Source organism: Nomascus leucogenys, chromosome 3 (assembly GCF_006542625.1).
Source record: "Nomascus leucogenys isolate Asia chromosome 3, Asia_NLE_v1, whole genome shotgun sequence".
NCBI lineage: Eukaryota > Metazoa > Chordata > Mammalia > Primates > Hylobatidae > Nomascus > Nomascus leucogenys.
This window is the reverse complement of record NC_044383.1, coordinates 143,197,601-143,221,996: the sequence shown is the minus strand read 5'-3', so window position 1 is coordinate 143,221,996 and position 24,396 is coordinate 143,197,601. Positions and strand designations below refer to the sequence as shown.

At 42.8% G+C, this 24,396-nt stretch overlaps 1 protein-coding gene across 8 annotated transcripts in view; it reads right to left on the bottom strand.

The window, feature by feature from the left end:
* Nucleotides 1-614: 614 nt before the first annotated feature.
* Nucleotides 615-24,396, bottom strand: part of ARID1B (AT-rich interaction domain 1B) — a 430,820-nt gene continuing 407,038 nt past the window's right edge. For all 8 annotated transcript variants that reach the window (XM_030809883.1, XM_030809886.1, XM_030809885.1 and 5 more), the window contains 7 exons: nucleotides 22,275-22,413; nucleotides 21,847-22,019; nucleotides 15,397-15,547; nucleotides 12,548-12,644; nucleotides 9,968-10,751; nucleotides 7,364-7,494; nucleotides 615-5,207 (listed from right to left, as the gene is read on the bottom strand). In XM_030809883.1, the coding sequence (XP_030665743.1) occupies nucleotides 3,483-5,207; nucleotides 7,364-7,494; nucleotides 9,968-10,751; nucleotides 12,548-12,644; nucleotides 15,397-15,547; nucleotides 21,847-22,019; nucleotides 22,275-22,413 (3,200 nt within the window). In that variant the 3' untranslated portion in view covers nucleotides 615-3,482. The remainder of the gene's footprint in view (nucleotides 5,208-7,363; nucleotides 7,495-9,967; nucleotides 10,752-12,547; nucleotides 12,645-15,396; nucleotides 15,548-21,846; nucleotides 22,020-22,274; nucleotides 22,414-24,396) is intronic.

Here is a 24,396-nt window from a genome sequence, read left to right as displayed (position 1 = left end):
ATTCATGAGTAATGTTGCCTGTTAGCAGATTAAATGCTGCTACCAAGTGTATTCATCAGAGTTTTTAACAATCTTGCCTGACCATGAAGTTTACTTCCAAGTTCTCCTAGGCTGGTGCTGAGCAGGACTTCAGGCAGCTGGGCCACGGCCCTCGAGATAAAGAAGTGAACCAACACTCAGCAAGAAGAACAGGGGCTGTTTGCACTGTCCATTTGTGGCTCATTTGTAATACTTTCTTTGCTTCCTCAAAGGTGAACAGACACGGGAACAGGTACATGTGGTTTGATAGGAAATGAAAGATTTCCAACAGTTTTAAATGGATGGACTTCAGGGCAAAGGCTGGCTTCTTTTCATAAAGGAGGCAGTTAATAGCTTACATTGTATGAGACTGCCCATATGCCCTTAAAAAAATCATTCTTCATTATAACTCTGAAAAAACAGCTTAACTAGTCTTTGAACAGGCTACCTTCATCAGTAAAACATGCTTCTATATCATTCTCTTCCTTGAACAAAACACTGTGAATAGCTATTGCTGAGCAGACGCCACCCAGTATCTCTTATGTGACATTAAAAAAATCCACTCAAATACCAACAGATTCAACTTTATAGCACCATTCCAAAATACTAAACTTTCTTTGCACCTTTATTTTTTATCTTTTTTTTTTTTTTTTTTTTTGGTACACATTTAAAGTCTGGGCATCCTGTAAATTTCTGAAAAGCCTCATAGAAAAAAAAACAACTAATTTTTAGGACAAAGAAATAACTCAGTTTATAGGCAAGATGATCTCAAGCAGGCTGTAAATTCTTCGTGGGCTTCTGTAAATCTTGATTCAGGGGTGAGAATATGGAAAGGAGGCTAAAGTCTTCCTGGATTAGTCTCTAGAGACTGTGTTGCGCATCAGGATAGAAAAACTTGTTGCCCAACGGTCAGACTCTGCGTTATCGGTTACAATGCAAACCACAACAACAGTCTTTTGTTAATTATTTTACTCTTCTGATTGACAAAGGAATTGGAATACTGGATATGTTCGGAGTTTGTATACACCTTGTATTCGTACTCTGTAAGAGAGAAATTAGAATAATATTGAATTCCCTCTTACAAATCTCCATATTTGAAGCTCGGAGCACTGAAATCTGTTCTTAGCAAGCAGATGTATTTAAAGTAGAATTATAAATGGGTCTTTAATTCAACATATATTTGGTTGCATTGTTATGTAAGAAGACTGTTTGACTCAGTAATGTGGGAGTTGACAGATGAGAGACTGCTTGCAGAAAAGATGAATTTTTTCCTCGTGACACTGGAGAGTCACGCCTCACAATGACTGTAACTGCATGTTCTTGTCTAACTCTTCATTACTGTGAGTAATGTGAACCAACACAATGTATGCGAGGGGCTGGGGATTCTGAGTATACTGTGATTGGAAGAGGGATCAGAAGAGGTAGAGGTCCACTAACAGCATAATTATGCAGCAGTTTCAAAGAAATTGATTATTACACAGTAACAGTCAATGACCCAGGAAGAGAAAGTTTAAAGTAGAAGTGACTAGTATTAAAAAGCTACTGTGCACCAGGTAGGAAGGAATATGAGAACCATAATATGCCCTGAAATAGAAATAATCACTTTGCACTATGTACACCACATACAATATAACAGATTCTTTTTTAACATTGCACAGTATAAATATTATACACGGTGGAGTAAACTAAATGCAAAATAACTTTGAGGCACACAGAAGAAACAAGGAATAGATTGAACTTTGATTAAACTAAGATGGAGTTAGTAAAAGGCAGAATGTTACATTTTCAGGCCAGTTAAGCTTCTGAGATCTCACCTCAAGTGGGTCGGCAGCCACCTCCCATAAATACTGAAAATGATCAGACCTCAATGTCGTTAGAGTGAATTGCTTCAAAGAAAGACTAATTAGCTAAGTAATTTGAGAAAATCAAACTGTTGCTCCCCACTCTAAAGTAGGTAACCCCTAAAGGTCTCTTCCAAATGTAGGGTTTTATAATGTGAATACACTGCTGCATTCCCCTATTTCTTGTAAATAACTTGATTACTAGGAAACCACTTTAAGGAAACTAGAACAGTATTCAAGAACACCCATCACAGTGCTTAACAAGATTTAATGTACATTTATTCTTAACATGTGGAACATATAAAGATTTTATACTGAATAAATGATATTCATTAAGCCAGAGGAAAAGGAGGAATTTACATCAAGTTTTTTTCTTTTTTTTTTTTAAACTACATTATCTTGAAATACAAATGTGGATTCTCGTCACTGAAAAATCTTTGAAGCTGTGTTTCTTCCTTTTAGTTGTATTTTTTTCATTTTCTCTTTTTTGTCTGTACTGGTAACCATTTTCTAAATCAATCCATATACAACCATTTCCACACCTTGATTCATGAAGCAAATTGTGATCAGCTGCTCTCCTGAAATCGAGCATGACTTTATACATACAGAAACTTGTACATTACCCTCTTTTTTTTTTGTTTTTGTTTTTTGTATTTTTTCTTTCTTTTTTTGGAGATATGGCCCTAATGAAAAAATATATAAAATAAAAATAAAAAATTATTTAAATCTACCATCACTTTGTAGTTACCACATCATGAAAAAGAAACTAAAAGTTTGTACTAAAAAAAAAAAAAAAGAAAAAAGAAAAAAATGAGGGTATGTTTAATGTACAACTTCTATATACATCACAGCCCATAGGCAGTAAAAAAAATATTTAAAAAATGATTAAAGGAATTGTGAAGAACTGTCATGTGGAAGGTCAAACGCCGACAGCAGGCATGACGGGAGTGCTGAGGAGCAGTTTCCGGATCGTTGTCAGGTATGTATTTTCAATCTTAAAAAACATTGTTTTTGCTCCCAGCCTAATGGAACCATCTTCCTGTGGAGAAACCAGTATCATTTCATAGTTTTGACTACTGACTGACATACCTCCTTGAGCCCCTATACCTGTATCTGTAGAAATTTCTATTGCACAGAACTTTGGGTGATGGGATGCAGTTTTTTTCATTCTCTGAGGAGTAAAACGCATAGGAAATGGATAATTTTTCACCTTTTTGACTCAGTGTGGTGAAATTTTCGCATCTTAGCATCTTTTGCCACAACTTTTTTCTTTAAAGTCAATTTGCTTCCCCCAAAAAATGCAATACAACATGGAAAAGAACATTAAAAAGATCTGTGAAAAACAAAAAGTGACCTTTGAATGCACTAGACAGCAACTTTGGTTAAAAAAAAAGAAAAAAAAAAACCCCAAAGGATGTACTTATACACACAGACAGCAAATATTAATTTCATAACTGTTCAAATTAATTATTTCTTTAATTCCCAATTGGTAAATAGTGAATGGGGCAGAGGAGCAAAGATTTTCTTTTCCTTCTTCCTACGCTGGATAAACAAGAACAGAAAACAGCCAGTTATATGTGACCCTCTAATCTTCACTCACACATGCTTGCCTTCTCACTTATGTCATAACTGCCCAATCTGAAACAGTACATCACAGATGACAGATGCAACCAGAGAGTTCAGGACAGCTGATATCGAGATATCCAGCAACCGGCCCTCGTGCAAAAGGAATTCCGAGCGGTTTTCGTCCACTCTGGCCATGGCTAGCAAAGCCTTGGCCGCCCTGCACATCATGTCTACGCTAGGTGGTTCCAGGGGTGGGGGCTGCATGTGCATGAGGTTGTGCTGGCTCTGCTGGTACTGGGCCATCGTGACCCCATCCTCTAGGAAGCTTATCAAGTTTCCAATGCTTCCTTTCTGCACAGCTATGGCCCTTGCTGCTAGTGCGTCCCCTTGGGCAAGGTTCGATAAAAGCGCCATGGACATTTCTCGACAGACTGGGTTTTTGCGATCCCCAACGTACCTAACTAATGTAGCATAGAATTTCTCCTGACGACTAAATGGAGGAGTGGCCAAGATCAGGTCCACATTATTGTCCTGGATACTGAGTTTACAGAGGGTCTCCAGCACAAGTCTCTGAGGCGACAGGACCGAGTTGGGTCCCACAGTTGGAAAGGGATCTTGTGCCTCTGCAGACGGGCACACCATCCAGTGCAGCAAGCCATCCAAAATTGGCAAGCAGATGCTTTCCGTGTAAGCAGACAAGTCTAGCTGCCCGGAAATGTTGGCCAACGTGACCAACGTGTTATCCCTCAAGACCTCGAGGCAGTCCCACCACCATTCATCTTTGCTGCAGGCCACCCCCTTGTCCTCATCCTCCTCTTTCTCATAGGTCTGCGGTGCTCGCTTTCTCTCTGGATGCTCGTGGTGAAGAAGAATCAGCTTCCCCAGGATCAGCACCAAGCCTGGATGTTTGGACATTTCGGCATCATTGCCAGGCACGAATGACAAGCTACGGACGATATTGGACACACAGATGCATCGCTTAGCCAGCGAGTCCTGCCAGTGTGCGATGGTGCACAGAGGAGTCTCATCTCGGCTCCTGGGCTCGTCCTCCAGCAGCTTGATGTTCCGGTGGCTTTTGGCTTGCTGGATACCAAAGGGAAACTTACTGCTTTCGGTCTGGGGCCCAGGGTTTGCGTCTTCGGGCAGTGCCCCTGGCCGAGCAGAGAGGACGTCATCAATGGTTGCTATGATGCTTTTCTCTTGCTGCTCTTCAGAGTCGCCTTTGCCTTCTTGCTCTTTCTTTCTACCTGTGGAGCTTAAGGGGGGAGGTGGGCGCCTGCGAGGAGGAATTTCCATCTTGCTCTCAAAGTGAGTCTGAATGTGCTCAGTGGTGTCGCCCCCGCCGAGCTGCCAGTGCAGAAGGCCACTATTGAACTCCTGCACACGCCCCAACTTGTCAGATCGGTCAACAACAAACAGGTTGTTCTTTTTGACTATCTTTATTGGCAGCTTGTCGAACTTACTGGCTTGCTTGGGCTTCTCCTTTGGGTCTGAAGCGGCGTCCGGGGCAGTCAGAGTGATGCTGCTCTTTTCATCGCTTTCTGTCTTCTCGCTGTCTTCCTCCTCGTCGTCCTCGTCTTCCTCGTCGTCATCAATACATTCAGCATCTTCCTCCTCTTTCCCAGAATCGTCCGCCAAGGACTGGCTGTCATCCTTCCTTGCTGCGTTGTGATCAAGTGCTTTTTGGCTGGGGTCTCCCACTTCATATTCCATAAGAATTCCAAAAATGTCAATCAGGCATTTTCTAAAGTACTCGACTAAAAGTTCGAGAAATCCAGACAACTGGAGAGGAGGAGGAGGAAAGAAAGAAAGAACAGGTACAATGTCATGACATCAGATATGACCGAGGAGGGTAAAGATCCTGAGATCCGTCAATACCTTTCCGTAATTGTCACACGTTTGTCTCCCTTTTTGGCTGGACCATGAAAGATAAACTACCTTTCAGGTCCAGCGAACTTCCTGAATTTTACAGTATAAACTAAACCGACGTTTAGCATGTTCCTTATTTGCTGCTTCCTTGCTTGGACTATCTACACGAAAACTTACTTTTGATTCTCATATTTCTAATCTTATCACTGAGGGAGTGCCTTGCTGTTCTTTACCTTTCTGTTCCTGATTTAGAGACAATGTACTCAGAAGAGTGGGAACATGGATTTTATAGACTCTTTTGCCCAAAGTGACTCTGTTCTCTTCTATTATTTATCTGAGACTTGCTTGCTGGGATTTTTATGGTTGTTATTCTTAGGATTTTATGGTTATTTTTGTCTCAGGTACCATAGGTTACCCTAATTTATGTTCTCTATGTATCTTTTGGAGAAGATAATTTCAGCAATGTGGTAGCTCATGAACACTGAAAATTAAAAACAAATCAATTTAGCCTCTGATAAATAAATTAGAATGTTTCATAAAATGCAATTTTACATTTCAGTTATTTATGACTCTGGCTGAAAGACAAAAACCACTATGAGAGAACCACTGACTACGAGAACAAGTTTGGTTTCCTTTAAGCAAATGTTTGTATCAAGAAAAAACCAATACACCTCATGATTAGCAACCGCCCTCTCTCCCAACGCCCCCCACCACGTTTAGGTACTCTAAAGAGTAAGCAACAAAAAGGATTCTTTCCCGGTAGATGTTCTGGAAATCAGCTATACCTTCATATCCTACTGTCAGTTTCTTGAAAGTAGAGTTGGAACAATTTTTAAGACGTCAGGGGAAGCCCCCGGCACCAACTAGAAAGAACTGCTTTTAGTGTGCTGAAGGCACAATGTTCCAAGGGCATTTTCCCTTTTTTCCCAGGGGAAAAGGGAAAGTTAATAAAGCAATTCTGGTTATGCAAATATGTGATCAACAACAGTTCACCTAACATAAGGATGAAAGCGCATTACTCTAGCAAATGCAGTATACAGTTTTTAAATACTTATTTTCTGTTAACACAGAACTCGTACAATGTTTATGACCTTATTAATAAACTTTCTAGCAATTGAAAAATTGCCTTTCTAGGCTGATAATGATGGCTTAAATGAGAGAGGAAAGAAGTAGAAGATTCTGGTCTTATTTCCTTAGAAGCAAGGAAATTAAGTGTTTTAGTTTTTGCACTCAAAGTAGAGAGTTGTTTGTATACTGTAGGGAAAATGACCTTTTTCCATTTTTTATTTCTAAATATTTCTTTAAAAGTCTATAGCCCAGTGGACTCTTGGGCATTTTCCCCAAACTTCAGTGCTCCTCTCTTTTAGCTATTACGCTGGAAGCTACCTGAAGCCTACCTCTGAACAAAGGAGGGGTTTAAGCTCATTAAAAGTAGTAGGCTTTTACATGACTGCTTCAAAATAACCTGGAGAGAGGCAGAAATGATAGAGCATAGACTAAGAAGTAAGTTTAGCCATGAGTTCATAACTATTTTAGCTAACTGAGAGGTATATGGGCGTTCATTAAACTGTTCTCTCTCCTTCTATATATATTTATACATTCTATAAATGTATAGAATATAAAATTTCTAAATCTTGAATATCTTTTTAATGAAAAGATGTCAAGTCCTCCTGGAAAGTAGGGTTATGTCCCATTGCAACCAATTATGGTTCCAGTGCTGACTCCAGTCACAACTTAATGTTACATTTTGATTACTTCCCATTGGCCTGCTAATATTCATTCTGAACAATTTAATGTTACTACTGTCATCTAACCCATATACACATACACACACAGTCACTGTTCTCTCGTAAGAAACAGAGGTATGTGTGTGTACATACACTAAAGACTACAATGAATATTATCCCAGATAACTCTACATTGATTAAGGCTGGTTGGTAACAACTGCAGTGATGAACAGTGTTGGATGGTTAGTGCTAATCAACTTAGGCATTAGTTCAAGCACAAGTGTGCATGGCCTGATGCTCTCCTATCCTAATTTGGTTGTTAGCTGGACTATGCTGGCTTACCTGGGAGAGATTGAAAGTAGCAACAGTGCTGTCATCATACAGAAGAATATTAATAGTGTCCAAAGCCCACGTACTCTCAGCCAAAAGACCTGATTTAAGGGACATCATCACACGCCACGCCTCAGGAGTAACTGAAGATGGGAAAGAACAAGGATATCATGAATGTTGACTCTATGCATGAAAGAACGAAAGTTAACGAAAGAGTAAGAAAAAATAAGTGGAGTGTTAAGTTAAATATTGACTTTAAACAAATGCTCTCAAGTACAGTTAAGTGTGATCATTTCAGATTTTAAATGGAGGCCATAGCTGTAGTGAGAAATTTCTGTGGTTTAAGATCTTCTCGCTCTGCTGGTCATGCAGGGGCCGAAAGTGCCTCTAGAAGTGGAGTGGTTGAGCACAGATGGTCCTTTCTCATGGCCGGGTTATTTCTTTCAGCCACCCTACAGAGTCTGCAATGTGGTATCAGAGCTTTTAATAAATGAGTCAAACCCAAAAGTGGTATTTGTCTTCTTTTGCCTTCGCCACTCACGAGTGTCTCAAGGTGGCGTCCTGGAAGGCTGCCAAGTATGCAGAACATGGAAGCAAAATTTAACTCCAAAACAGCCTCCTCAGACACACGGCCTTAGCTTCCCAGGCTGCTTTCCTCTAGTCCTGTGCTCCTGCCCTCAGAACATGCTGTGACAAATACCAGCACTTTGATGGCTCAGATTTCTCAGGAGTATGGTTGCAGCCAAAGAATGGGAGGTAATTTGTTGTTTCCCTATTCCTGCTACTGAAGAAAACAAAATGATCAGGTAGAAAGTTTGTAAGATTTGCCATGAGATGGGGCTGCGAGAACAGACTCAACAGGCATTGGAATTTCCCAGGAGTTGTGGCAGCAGTGCAGGGCACCAGCCGGAGAGGGCAGACACCCAGGTTGGCCAGATCCCCGGGGCTGCCCGGAGGCTGGGGGCGTTCTCCAGGCACCAAGAATCATTGGACGTGGGGGAGACACCATGGCTTTTCCACTTTTATTTTAATTGTATCTGTTTTAAAATTTTCTAAGATAGCTACATACTGTTTTTACGATAAAAAAATCAAAATTACTTTAAAAAATAAAGACATAAATTTCCCTAGGTGGAAGACAAATGCTATATAACCTGCACTGGGAGATTTTTAGAAAATTTAGATGTATTCATTTAAACATACATATACACACATAAACACACAATATACGTGTGTGTGTGTGTATATTTCTATATATAAAATGGTGCTCAGTGTCTGTGTCTCCTTCTCTCCCTCTGCAACCCCATATACATAGACACACACACACATACACACACACACACACATTTTATATATATATATGTATGAAGGGATATAGATACGCACGCATTATATATAAAGGGATAGATATATGTATACACAAAGGGATATATATAAAGGAATATGTGTGTATGTGTATACAGTGGCACAATCACTACTCACTGAAGACTTGATCCCCTGGGCTCAAGTGATCCTCCTACCTCAGCCTCCTGAATAGCTGGGACTACAGAAATGGATCTCACTTTTGGCTAATTTTTTTTCTTTTTAGTAGAGATGAGGTTTTGCTAGGTTGCCCAAGGGTGGTCTCGAATTCCTGAGCTCAAGTGATTCTCCTGCCCTGGTCTCTCAATCTACATCTCCTTAATGTCCAATGATTGATGTCTTTCAAATTATTAATATCTTTTATTTTCTAATCACTGCAAAAGATTTTAAGTCAATTTGTTCTTGAGATTTTTTGAGTAATTTTTCCTAATATAACTCAGATCTATTATCTTCCTTCCTGTGTTAAAAGTACTTCAAAAATAATGCAGAAACCCTGTGTATACTTCCAGATAGTCCAGACCTCTGATGAGTATTCAGAACATCCCACAGAGGATAAACAAGCAACATCAGCATTCGATTGACATGGTTCTTGGCCCAAGTCTACCAGTGCATTGGATGATATCAGTTCCATGTATCACAGCATAGCATATTCTATATGTCATACCATCTATCAATCTACATATTACATACAAGCTTTAACTTTTTCCCATGGAAATTCACTGTATTTTGTCACCAAATTACAGAGTGGCTTGCCTTGAGATTTTCTCAGGTCACCTTTAGCATTTCATTAGCCTCATGGGGGGGCCTGTTAGGCACGTATTGTAGTGATTAAGTGGCTTGGTTAAGTTCAAATCTTTAAGCCCAAAATACAGTATATAACCACTGAGGATTCCCCGATCTATTACTTGAAGCTCTGATCTTTCACACAAATAACGTTCACATGTAAAACTACCATTGTATTTCACCGTGTTAGCCAGGATGGTCTCCATCTCCTGACCTCGTGATCCGCCACCTCGGCCTACCAAAGTGCTGGGATTACAGGCGTAAGCCACTGCGCCCGGCCAATCTTTCTCGCATTATTTCTTAATTCAGATTAGCAGCCTCCAACTATTACTCCTATATAAAAATGCATCTTGATAATTTCTAGTCATAATATTTTCATCCCTTTAAGATTAACAGGAACAGTATCTTTACTAAAATTAAAATTCTACACTGCAACTGGAATTCATTTCAGAATGAAAGCTTTGGAATTCGTACCGATATCTTTGGAGGTAATCTTTCGCCTTTGTTTCAAGACTGGTTGTGATGCTTCTACTGAGCCAGGAGGAAAGGTGATCTCCCTTCTGATTGGGGGTGGTTGGGGTGGTGGCCCGGTGACCTGGGATGTGGGGACCGTGGGCATGACCTTCTGCATCTTCATAGATGGCAGAAAGGGAGACTTGCTTGGAGACATGCGGTTCTCCAGGGAGCGCTGGAAGGACGCTGGGCTGGGCGCCCTGGAGATGTGATTTGGCAGTGACGGTGGCGTCTGGTAGGACGGCTGTGGTGGACGCGTGATGGGCTGCATGGAGGCTGAGGACGACATGTAAGGCTGACGCTGGCTGACGTGGGAAGGCCACTGGCTCTCATGATTTATCCTCTGATCGGGTACCATCATATCGTCCGTGCGGTTCATGCCTGGGTAAGGGGGCGCCTGTGTAGGGCCGCCAGGGCCCTGCCTGTTCTGGTAGGGATAAGGCATATCATTGCGTGCTGCCCACATATTCTGCTGAGGCCCCTCACTGGAGGACGACTGCAGCGGGCCGCCCATCATCTGAGGCGGGATTCCGTGCGTCTGGATCTGCCCCGGGCCCTGCATCCTCTCCCTGCTGTAGGGATACGGGTACTGCCCCTGGATGGGCCTGCGGTCCGGGCCCGAGTAGGAGCCTCCGTACTGGTTGTACATCTCCTGCTGCTGGCTGCTGTACTGCATGTTGTACAAGTCGCCCTCGTGGCGCTTGGCTGGGGGCCCGTACATGCCGTCCATATGGCGTTTGTAATTCTGGAATTCACAGAAAGATAAATCATCCTGATGTGCTCTTACAGGTATAATCACACACTGAAATTATGCAAAATAGTTATTACCTGCTAGAATGTTCACTTCAAAATGAATATGGGAAGCTCCTATAACAACAGAGAACTAATAATTTATGTTCAATATTTCAGTATTATATACACCATGTCATACACTCAGGAGAGGGCATCCAAAGTTTGTTTTCATGTGTTTGAAACTTTCTGTGGAAAAAAAAAAAAGCTTCCTCTCCTTAGGCTGTGCCACTGGGACAGCTAGCGTTCAACTCCCACACAGGCAGATGGCTCCCGGGCTGGGAGCTGCACTAGGACCACAGCAGGAGGCAGAAGGACCCTCTCACAGGAAAGCCAGCATCCAGGGGCTGGTCTGAAAGGGTCTTGGGGTAAAAGGGTTTCTTGGGCCTCATTTTACGGAAAAGCCTCCGAACAGGACCCGGCTCCCCAGACTGGCCCGTGTTACCCAACATCCATCCCACGGCTCTTGCCCTGATTTCTGGCCTGGTCAGGTGCAGCTCCCCCAAGGCCCCACTGGTCTCAGCACTGAGGACAGCGCTGGCACCGCACCTGCTACTAAGCTTGCTTCCCAGGATGCTCCGGGACCAGTGCTTAATCGGGGTTGGTGGGACTCTGATGGGAGGCAGTGAGATGCTGATGTTTTCCACTTTACTTGAAAACTGTTTAAGATCAGTTGGTTTAATAATGCAATTCACTGGCCAGGTGCAGTGACTCACGCCTGTAATCCCAGCACTTTAGGAGGCCAAGGCAGGAGGATCACCTGAGGTCAGGAGTTCGAGACCAGCCTGGTCAACATGGTGAAACCCCGTCTCTACTAAAAATACAAACATTAACCGGGCATGGTGGCAGGCGCCTGTAGTCCCAGCTGCTTGGGAGGCTGAGGCAGGAGAATCGCTTGAGCCCGGGAGGCAGAGGTTGCAGTGAGCCGAGATTGTGCCACTGGATTCCAGACAGAGCAAGACTCCATCTCAAAAAAAAAAAAAAAAAGCAATTCACTGTGCCTATACGCTCCAGCAAAATTAAATAAATGAAAAGTAATATACATACTATTATATATATTTATTCTAATTATATAACATATATAGTTTTCAAAATTTTCATTTTTTGCAAGAGGTCTCAGATCTGAAAAGCTGTTTAAAAATAGCAAAGTCCTGTATGTCTGGAAAGCCACACCATGAAGGGCGGTTCCTGCAGCAGCACTGGTCACTGTAAGGGGGAGATCCTGCGTAACTTAGCATCTCTGAGCTGCAGTGGTCACCTGTGAACCAGCAAAAACCTGTCCCACTTATTCAAAATAAGTATTATGAGCATCTTATCTCATTTTTTAAAAAGCCAATTCACTTTCACTACTAGTATATAATATTTTAAGTTGCTTTTCTACACATTCTCCTTAAAGCATTGACAAATTTCTGTTCTAAAATGGCTTCTGATACAACAGTATGCATGATAGACACATGTTTAAAATATACTAACTCTAGCTTGGGCTTGTTATTATTTACAAGGACGAATACACTCAACTTCTTATTACAGGTTATATTTGTTTCAGGAAACCATGTATCAAGAGTTATTTTTAATTTGCTGACTTCAACATCCCAGGAGTACTTTCTAGCACTAACTATATCCTGAATGCTCAACAAACACTAATCATTTTTGTTAGACGTCTGAAAATCTTCAGAAGTAAGACAAGTTTGACTTTTAGCCTCCAAGAGAGAACCAGAAAACACAGCACCCCACACCCACTCGCCAACTCACCGGCTGCTGTGGGTACAGGCCGGGCTGGTGCCCTCCATATGGCGGCTGTCCCGAGGGAGGGCCTTGGCCTGGATACTGCTGCCCATAAGGTTCATGCCTGGAACGAGGCATTCAAAGAAAACTTAACTGAGAAAAAGCTTCAGGCAAACAGAGAAATAAACAATCCATTTCTGGAACCCTGACTCCCCCAAGCAGCTCTGCGTGGCTTTCACCACGCACCCCTCCGACAAAGGCCCTCTGAGAGGCAGCTGCACGCCAACTGTTAGCACCAGGAATGGGAACACCCATTTTGGGAATGGTGCCAAACTCCTAGTTCGGGCTGTTGGCTAATAGGTGTCAGAGGAATACCGGTTGAGCAGGCAGGCACCCTGTAAGCACCTGTCAGAGCCTCTGGCCTCTGCGTTGGAGGCCACAGCCCCGCCTGTCCACTGACGTGTACCTTAGGAAGTGTCATACAATGCTGTGATGTGAGGCATTAATGGAAGCAAGAAAGGACAAGAAGAACTTAAGACTCAAAGGCAATGTTCCTAGAAGTACCAGAACATCAAAATGTTTGTACTTTGCACATTCTCATTATGAATGGAAAATGTTTAATTTTTTAAAGCTATACTTCAAATTTAATTCAAATGTTAGCTAATCATTGTATAAATACAAGTGCTCAGAATTTCACAGTGCTATGCCCTAAAAGGCTACAGAAAAGAGTAACAGGGATGATTTAAGTGTACACCTATTACATCTTAAAATGGAAATGAATAATACATTCATTTTTCAACTACTAGTATATTAAGAAATTATAAATACCATAAAAATAGCATGTTTTAAAAGGCAATAGATTTGGAACTTTGAAAAATATATTGGTTTAAGTTGATATACTAAATCTTGTAAGAAAGGGAACAATGGACTGAATATATTCCTAAGCTGATCAAGGAATGAGAATAATAAAAACAAATAAATGAATTTTTAACTATCACATGTGAAACAGACATGGGAACTTTTGATAACCACTTTGATATCTAAGAAGGAAGCTCAAAGATAGGAGGAAAGAAATGTAATTGACATGGGTAAAATTTAAGTCGCATAACAAGCAACATTTTTCAGAAGAGAAAACTTCACAATGAGGTAAAAATCTCTTCAATGTGGTGGAGCCAAGATCATTGTTGTTCTTCTAATCTTGCCAGGTGCCCCTCCAAAGAAACATCTGTAGCTTTTCCTGGACCCTCAAAAACAAAACAAACCTAACTGAAATCCTTGATTCAGCACACTAAACATGACCTTATGGTTAACTGATTAACGAATATATCACAAGTAAATATTGGCCACATTATGGCCAGGTTAAGAATTAGAAGAGTAGATTCCTAGGTCCCTAGGAGAAAGCACTGTGCCTCCTTAAACATGGGATGGACTCTCAAGAACAAGGCTCACAGACAATACCATAAAGAAACCTCATTTGGTAAAGCCGTGATTTTCAACCTTTTTCTCCTTTGTATTACACTGAGGAAGCTTTCCCACCAACTGACCCGTCCTGTGACCCCCAGCCTGTGGGCTGATGAAAGGAGAGCGGCTCTGGCCCAGCTGGTCCCTGGTAGAAGAGCACACGCAGCTTCCGAAGGCTGCGATCCCAAAGTCAGCTCCACCCTGTGGCATACCACTGTGGCTCCGGGGAGGGAAAAGCCCTTCTATTGTGCCCCTATCTTTTTTTCTTTAAAAATCTGAAATATTATATGAAAACCTTGCTTATCATCATGTCTCTTATTAGGAGGTAGAGAACATACCCAACAAGGGGAAGGGGTTTTTGTGACAATGAATATTGAAGTCAGGGCCCAGGCAAGGGACTTTCTTCACAAAAAGAAGTCTACCTGGCCGGGCGCGGTGGCTCACGCCTGTAATCCCAGCACTTTGGGAGGCCGAGGCGGGTGGATCACGAGGTCAGGAGATCGAGACCACGGTGAAACCCCGTCTCTACTAAAAATACAAAAAATTAGCCTGGCACAGTGGCGGGCGCCTGTAGTCCCAGCTACTCCGGAGGCTGAGGCAGGAGAATGGCCTGAACCCGGGGGGCGGAGCTTGCAGTGAGCCGAGATTGCGCCACTGCGCTCCAGCCTGGGCGACAGAGCGAGACTCCGTCTCAAAAAAAAAAAAAAAAAAAGAAGTCTACCCTATGCCATCATCTTAGGAGGCAGTTTTCAGGTTACCTTTCAGAGCCATTTCAATAACTTTTCCTCCTATCTAATTACAAATCAATCTGCATCATCAGTCCTGCAGATGAACTTGCCATTTTAAGTCATTTCAAGATGACTTTCTTAAGCGAGGCTGCAATGAGGCCTGTGCTGTGGGTTTTCTAGAGATGTTTATTAAGGAGCAAAGTATTGTGAAAAAGCACTGCCTGGAAGAACCTTTCTAGAATGCTGGAAGCCCAGTGTGGCTACCACTGCACAGGCCTTTCCCCCAGACAGAAAGAAGGGAGGGAGGGGAGCTGGTGCTGTGGAGGCCCAGGCATCCAGGAGCTCCAAGCGAACTGTATCTGGAGTGTGCAGCTGGCAGTCCCTCAGAAGGAAGCTGGGTGCTGGTGCTGGGTGCCAGCATGACTTGTGGTGGCCCTGGCTCTTGACTTGGGGAAGAAGACTCCTACTGAGGCCAAGGTCCTTCTTCCTGGTCCTGAATAGCCATCTACCGAGGACAGCCACCTCACACTCACCTGGTGACCGGCAGCCATTGCCTCTTTACTTTCACAGGAAAGGGGACCCTGTATATTGTCATCAGTCACTCAGCTGCCAGGGCTCAGAAATGTGTGTGTGAGGAAAGCACGGTTTCTAGTAAATCATCATATTGTCATCTTAAAAAATACTCACCTTCGGTCGTAACTGGCTCCATAGGGAAACTGCTGGCGCTGCCCCATGCCCAGGTTAGACATTGCTCCGGAGGGACTTTGGTTGTACATGTCCTGCATGCTGCTGTTGGGCATCTGTCCTTGCGTCATAAAGGGCTCGCTGCTTCCAGGCACTGCAATATTTTAAATAAAATGCATACATTTAGGCATTTCTGAAAGTCAAAGGCCCATCCATCCCTTCTAGTAATCTCTATTGTCTTTGGACTTTTTCTTTTTTTTGAGACGGAGTCTCACTCTGTCGCCTAGGCTAAGTGCAGTGGTGTGATCTTGGCTCACTGCAACCTCTGCCTCCTGGGTTCAGGCGATTCTCCTGCCTCAGCCTCCCAAGTAGCTGAGATTACAGGAATCCACCACCATGCCTGGCTAATTTTTGTATTTTTAGTAGAGACAGGGTTTCACCACATAGGTCAGGCTGGTCTTGAACTCCTGACCTCAGGTGATCCATCCACCTCAGCCTCTCAACATGCTGGGATTATAGGCATGAGCCACTGCGCAGGGCCTGTACTTTTTCTCAATATGGTAGACCATAATACTATTGAAAGAGTGTAAGGTGTGGAGCCAAGATGTGCTCCATGGGGGCAGAAATCTAAGATGGCCCCGAAGATCCAGCACCCCCTGCCCAATGGGCACCTTCCATGAGCCCCTCCCCTTCAGTGTGGGTGGGACCTATGAATACAATGGTATCACTCCCATGATTATGTTGTGTTACATGGCAAAAGGGGCTTAACAGATGTGATTATAGTTACTAATCAGCCGAATGTGAGTTTAACCAGAAGCGAGATTGTCTAGGTAGCCCTTTAACTTTGGATCTAGAGCTTAAAGAGGAAGCAAGTCAGAGATATTTTCCTGCTGGCCTTGAAGAAGCAACTGGCATGCTGTGGAGGGGGATCACGTGTTAGGTAGGGAAGGTGGGCAGAAGATAGTCAACAAGAAAATGCGACTGCAGCCTCACAACCACAAGGAACTGAATTCTGCCAATGATTTAAATAAACTCGGAAGAGGACCCTGAGCCTTCAAGGAGCTCACAGTCCTGGCAGACACCTTGATTTCAGCCTGTGGGACCCTGAGCAGAGGCCCAGTCACACTGTGCCAGATTCCTGACCCACAGACACTGGAGGATCATACATTTATGTTGTCTTAAGCTGCTAAGTTTGTGGTAACTTGTTATATAACAACATAGAAAACTAATACAGGCCCAGATCCAGTCCTTACTTGGGTAAGTTACCTCTGAGTTTAATTTCATTTCTTTTTAACATTTTTATTATGTTTTTTAGAGAGAGGGTCTCGCTCTATCACCTAGTGATAAGAGGTGCAATGTTGCAACTGCAGTGGTGAAGTGCAGTGGTGAAATCGTAGCTTACTGTAGCCTCGAACTCCTGGGCTCAAGCGATCTGCCTGCCTTAGCCTCTTGAGGTGCTAGAATTACAGGCATGAGTCATCACCTGGCCCCTATTTTCCTGTCTATAAAATGAGGCCAGTAATATTATCTCATGAAATGGTTGTAAGGAGGACATAAAATATGTATACAAAGTTAGTTCCCTTCTCCCATAAGAAAAAAAGTGAAAACCTTAACATTCAGCCACTGATTCACTCCAAAATAAGGATTAAAAAAATTATTAGGGAGTTAAGAATAGCTCAAGATGGGATGAAATACAACTATTTCTAACACAGGATGGAGTGCTAATTAGGTAGTGTATGCGAATTAGCATCAGCTCAAGCCTGAAGGAAATTGTGTTCAGTCCAGAAACTAGCCTGAAGGCAAATTAAACATTTTAATATAAATTTTCATCGTTACACAGTATTGCTACCTTTCTCCATCCTATGAAAGTTACTTTTATGTTATGTGAAGCAAAACCTGGTTAAGATTTTGTGAGCAGATACATTTTGTTAGGCTGGTAGAGAGGGGCCAATGCTGGCATCAAGTATTTTCCTTTGCAATGTGCTTTCACCTGTTTTATCTATTTGATCTCATATCAACCTGTGGTAGAACCAGTTTTGAAGTTACTTTCTATTTTATAGATGTGAAAACAGAGATAGACAGAAATCATGTGGCATAATTAAGTAGCTTTTCTCTAATACACAAGGAAATTTTTAAAAATCAACAGGAAAAGCAACAACCAAATTAAAAATGGGCAAACACACAAATGAACATTCACAAAAGAAAAATAAATGGACAATCAACATATGAAAAGATGTATGAGTTCACTAATAATGGAATGAATCCAAGGTAAACAGTAATGAGGCCTTCCCCCTTCCATCTGATTGGCCAATGTTAAAATGATGGACAATGATCATTCTTAGTAAGGGGGTGAGAACCCGCACACTCTCACATGCTCTTGTTGAGAACATTAAACTGGTATAAGCTTTGCCAATACCTGCTTTACCTGCTATGGGAGGCTGTGCTTTGGCAACCCCCAAAGAAGTGCATCTCCCAGCATTCGCAGCCTGGGAAACCCCTTCCATGATGCCCTTGGGTTTGGTCATGTGATTAGCATTGCCTAAGAGGGCTCCGGCAAGTGAGATGCAAGCAAAAGTTTTTAAGTGCTTGCTCCCGGGACCTGTCCTCTTGGAGTGCTCCCTCTTGAAATCCATCTGCCATGTTACGGGCACCTAAGAAACTACATGGAAAGGCCCCATGGAGGAGGCTGCAGCCAACAGCTCCAGCCTGGGGATGACGTCAGCCACTCGAGAGACATCAGAGCTCAGTGGAGCTCTCAGCCTGGCTCCCAGATGATGGCGGCCACCTCGGTGTCCTAGCTGACAACAAGCCACACAGAGCGAAGAAATACCCAGTCTACCACAGAACTGAGAGATATAATTGATATAATTAAGTGTTACTGTTTTTAAAGCCACTAAGATTTGGGGGTAATTTGTTATACTGTAAAAGCTGAGATATTCAGTAAACTAAAAAAAAGTTCATATCCTTTGATTCAACAATTCTACTTCTAGGAATCTATTTCGCAGAAACATTCTTACAATGTGAAAAAAACTGTACTTCAACAATCACTGCTTCATTGTTTATAATAGAAAAGATTATGGAACAACTCACCCATTACTAGAGCATTAGGGTGTATCTATTCAATTAAAAAAAGTAGAGCTATGTGTACAGATATTAATAGAAACTCGATATATACTATTCTGTTAAACATATAAAACGATGTTCACTTATATGTAATCAATCAATGCCTCAATCAGTGAAGTAAGGAAGTAAGAAGGAAGTAAGAAGGCAGTGAAGGCAGGCCAGTGAACAGGCAGGGCCAGGTCCCTCAGGGCTACTGAGGGCTAATATTAGATCAGACTCTTTGACCATGCTACTTGTACTACAGGTTAACACCACCAGCAGCAGCAATAGCGACAAAGAGTATGTTTTCCACTGAAGTTAGCCATTAAATAAAAAATCAGAGCACCATTAAGTTTACTGACAGAGTAAGGCAAACTGAAGAATGGAAAACTATACGCAACAGGATTAAGACTCTTAGAAAATCTGTTTCCTGTGGATTTTCTGTTTATCTGCTTTAATCTGGTACTGAATACACCAATACCGTAAGGCAGCAGGTGAACTGAAATACACTAGGGATTGTACTTGCCACTGGGGATCATTTACATGGTTGATGAAAACATTACAGTCAGTCACCAAAGTAGGATGGCTCAACCTTATGATGGTGTGAAAGCGACAGGCATTCAGTATGCTCCTCAATTTAAGATGGGGTTATGTCCGGATGAACTCATTGTCAATCAAAAATATCTTAAGTGGGCCGGGCGTGGTGGCTCACGTTTGTAATCCCAGCACTTTGGGAGGCCGAGGCGGGCGGATCACGAGGTCAGGAGATCGAGACCACGGTGAAACCCCGTCTCTACTAAAAATACAAAAAATTAGCCGGGCGTGGTGGCGGGCGCCTGTAGTCCCAGCTACTCGGAGAGGCTGAGGCAGGAGAATGGCGTGAACCCGGGAGGCGGAGCTTGCAGTGAGCCGAGATTGCGCCACTGCACTCCAGCCTGGGCGACAGAGCGAGACTCCGTCTCAAAAAAAAAAAAAAAAAAAAAAAATCTTAAGTGAAAATGTGTTTTCAATTTACCAATATTTTCACTTTAGGATGGGTTTCTTCTGATGTAACCGCACTGTAAGGCGAGAAGTATCTGTATATATCTACCTAGGGCCTAGCAAGGTGATCCCAGAATCATTCCACCCCCACAAATTTATTTTTGTAATAAGAAATTCTAGGCATGAGGACACGAGGGAAATATACCTATAGTTGTCTAATGTGGTGTATCAGTGGGATATGGGAATGGTTTGCAATACATTTTGAGGCCAAATTCTAAATACTACTAATTATTTTTTTCCATGTTGTCATATTTTCAGAGTCTAAAGCCACCAAAAGCACTAATGAAATGTTCTCTAGCATCTCATACCACTAAGAAAAATAGCTCCCCCAGCATTCACAAAGCTTTTGAAATTCTAAGCTTATGGGTTTACTGCATGTTCTACAAAACCCTCACTTGGAATAAGCAGCCCTGAAACTTTTGAAAGAAAAAAAATCATAGATGATCTTGCTTTATGAGTGTTATCTGCAATGTTATATATGAAATACTATGAATTTCCTTTTTAAATGGTATATGCCCTATATTCAAATTTTAAAGACTCTCCATTGTTCTTTTTCATTGGTCTATAATACATAAGAAAACCAAGGCTTTGCGCTTTATGCTTATCTCCACTCAGACAATATTAATCAAGAAATTTATGTACCCCAACATCTAAGCACAACACAGGTACTATTATTTAAGGGATCCCAGAGTAAGTATTTCCATAAAAATATTATTCACTATTTCTTCTGTATGTTTTTTTCCAATAATATACACATCATGCTTCAATTTCACAGGCCTTGAATGCATTTGGAAGAATGCGCAAGAGCAAAATATCAAGTCTCCACTTGTGGCTTGTAGACTACGGGCAGAACTGAAGGACAGTGGCTCAGACACTCAGTGCTGCCTCAACCTTGGGAGCCGGCAGGCATCAAGGGAAGGGCCAGCCTGGTGTCTCCTGATGGCAGTCACAACCTTCTGCACTCTCTCTCTCAAGGCTCTCATCAATTCCATCACTGCAGATGCCATTTCTACACTTACTACTCCAAGATCATACCGATTCCAACATCTGCTCAGCTCCAGCCATGCATTCCATGCCTTACCATCGGGACACACCCCAGAAGGACTCCAGGTTACCCTCTCTAGCCTGGTCCTTTTCCAGTCCTCTGCATTGCAGGGAATAATGTCTTCATCCGCCCAGTCACAATTAGCTTCTCCCTCAGGGCCTGCCTTCACTCCACCAGCACCTCTGACATACACTCTGCCGGCAGGTTCCCTCTGTGCTGCTGATGTCTGGCTCCAGTTGGCCAGCTCCCCCTAGACTCTCACAGTGGTCTCCCCAAAGCTACTCTTACCTCTTTCCAGTACATTCTCCAGAGATGGCCAGTTATTTATTCATTTATCACACACACACACACACACACACACACACACACACACACAAAAACTACTCACATCACTTCCTGCATAACATCTTTCACCTTGGCGAAAAATCCAGATTCATCAATACGCCCACAGACACCAAAAGGCTCTGGCCCCGCTGGCCTCAATGACCTCAGCCTGTCCCCGGGCCCATGCTCACTGTGCTCTGACACCCACACCTCACACACCAAGCTCATTCCCGCCACCACCCCCATGACAGGTCCTCAAGGCCCTTCCCTCCTGACCACCCAGTCTAAATCACTCTCCCTCTCTCCCACCGCGCCACCCAATGCCACTGCTATCTGTATCCTTTCTTCCTTTCACTTTCCTGTCTTCCACCAACCACAATCTTTAACTGCCTATTTGTGCTTAAGTTATTTTTTGCTTCCTCCCAGGAAGTAAGAAGGCAGGGCGTCTGTGATTCCCTGAAGGTGGGCAGCGACTCTGATTTACCAATCCACGAGCTAGTGCCCAGCGCACACTAGCACAACACCATGCCAGGGGCCGTGAAGCGCGTGCTTACTTAACCACCGCTGCCAGCCACTCTTCTCTGAGCTGTGTGTGCAGGAACCTAATCCTCGCCATGCCTTTGGAAGCGGGTCCTATTATTTTCCCAATTTCTAGATGAGGAACATAACTCGGCGTGTGTAAGGAGGTGGCAGGTATCTGGAAACAGGGAGCATGTGCCGGGGAACAGGCCGAGGGCACTGAGGCCAGCCGGGGACAGGATGAGGGCACAAAGAGGCTAACTGCTTTTCCCAAGGCCACAAGTGGAGTGGGATGGGGACCTGGGACCCACACTGATGCAGCATGGGCTCAGGTGTTCTGAGGGAAAGGTAAACTGTTGTGGAATGGCAGAGAGTAGAATGCCCACTGGTCCATGCCCGGGCGGAGGCCCCTCTGCACGTACCTTTTCTCATTCCCCCAAAGGGGTCCTTGTTGGGCTCATAGGGCATCCTGCCCATCACGTCGGGCATGCTCATGCCCTGCTGGTAGGGGGCGTTTGGAGTCATGGAGTTCCGTTTTGGGAAGGATGAATCACTCACGTCTGAGAATGGGTCGTGCACACTGATTGTACTGCTTCTGAAGAGACGCAAAGAATGAAAGCTTAATGATACAGCAGGAGTTACCTCCGAACAGTATATTCAGAAGATGAACCCATCTTGAAATGTGCAAATGCAAAAACCATCCAAAATAAATGACATGAAGAAAACTGGTAGTCGTCAACATTTAAAAACTCTGTAGGGAATACCACTTCTTCTCTCTGTGAAGTTTGCCCCAGAAAACTAAAAGATGAACAAACGTGACTTTGTGTGGCTCACAGTTATTTGAACATACCTTCCACCTTGCATTGGGGTCATCTGTCCGTGAGGGGTGGAGGCTGGGGTAGGTGGCTTCAGGTCACCTGGAACCTCTGCCATGGAATTGCTGCCAGTTGACTGGGGGGTCTGTGGGCCTTGCAAGGATCCCGAGTTAGCTGATAGTAGCAGCACCAAGAGAAAACAGGAAGAAATCCAGAGATTATCAAGTAAGCCCAGCCGCCTTGCTAGTTATACAGATGAAAGAAATAAATGTAAGTAAGACACCATCTTATTAGAAACAGTAACAATAGCCATTGCTGATAATGATGTTTTAAAATTCGTTGCTTTTCTATTGTTTACAGTAAAAATTAGTAAAGAAGTTTTTGAGTAAACTATTTGGCAACATATTTCATTTGTGAGCCATAAAACACATTTATATCTTTTGACTGGATACTTATTTTCTGGGGATCTATCCCAAGAAAATGATCTAATAAGAAGGAGGCTTTAGGCAGAAGAGTGTTTATTCACTGTTGTCTAGACTGGAAATAATCTAAATGTACATTTTTATAAATGGGATGAAAATTTTGGTGCATTAACTTGATGAATTACTGTGCTGTTTTAGAAACAAAATTAGAAAACTTAGTTCTGGGTCTTAGACAATGTGAAATGTTTAAGATGAAAAGTAAGGACACAAATTAACAATGAGCCTTATGTCATTTCAACAGCTTCTCAACATCTGAATGCGTCTGTGCTCTGTCATTAATAGCGTCACTTTTTCACCTATGAAATCAGATTTGTTATCAAAAAGCACAAGTCATACTGGTTTGGCGTTTTTTAATGTTGTTATCAGGGTGCTGAGACTTGGCTTTAAGTATAATTACATTATAATAACAGAATTGAACAGGTTTTTTCCAAACCTTATGTGGGAGTCTTGGAAAAATTAATTAACCTCACCTTGAGGGAAAAACATAACATTTGGAGGGCTCCTGCTCTGTCATCTATTGCAGTCCTTAGCATGCTAGATCATCAATAGATACTGGTTTCATGTGTGAATTAAACAAATACTTAATAAACGAGTAATACACCTACTATAGTCCAGGCTCTCTTCTATGCCCACATACACCAGTGGACCAAACTGATAAGAAAGACAACAACCCCTGCCCTCATGGAGTTTCTGACAAAAACGTGCAGAACCCCCCGAACAAATGGCAGGATTACTGCTGCTTGTGAATAACATTTTCCATGTTATTGTGTAGAATGCCTTTCCTATGACGTTCCCAAGGCTCACTACAATTACCATTATTCACATTTTACTGTAGTGGCAACGGAGGTGAACCAAACCACGAGAGGTTACAGAGGACACTGCGAAGGAGTCAGAAATCGAAATCAGTACATTATTCGACTCGGAAAGCCTCAGCTAGACAGAGATACTTCTAGCCAGATGAGGTCTGTGCAGCCCCTGGCCTGGGTTAGAATGAACGCCGGCCAACAGAGCTGAACGCTGCGTAACATCCGTCCCTGTGAGCCCTGCACTGAATGACTTAGAGAAGTTCTCAGAGATGCCGGAAAGACTGACTTTTTTATTTACTTTTTTTTTTTTAAACTTTAAGTTGAGGGGTACATGTGCAGGATGTGCAGGTTTGTTACACAGGTAAACGTGTGTCATGGGGGTTTGTTACAGAGAATATAGACGCTTATTGTAGCTATTTTAAAAGAAAAATGTATTCACTTATACTTACAAACCAAATTTGCGTAAAACTCTGGAAACGCATGTTAAAAAGGCATATTGGAGTAAAGGAAGAAAGTCGTCTTTTGCAGATATAAAAGGGTAATAATCCTGCAGACGTGGTTGCCCGCCTGGTGCTGCAGAAGAGAAACGACTTGCTTCTGAAATTCAGGCGGCCCCGCTCCAGCCGACAGCCTCCTTGGAAACATCACTTGCAAGGCTTGATTTCAGAAAGACCCTTATTTACAAGTATTCACATTTATAGCTAATTAAAAAAAAGGAAAAATCTCCCTTGCCAGTGTTTTTTTTCCTTTCCTTTCATGGAAAAAAAAAATGAATGCAACCTCTTGTAACTCCATTAATAGAGGAGGCTGGCAGGCTCTCTAGGACATCCCTACCTTTTGCCAGAAGCTACAAATGTATACTCTAAAGT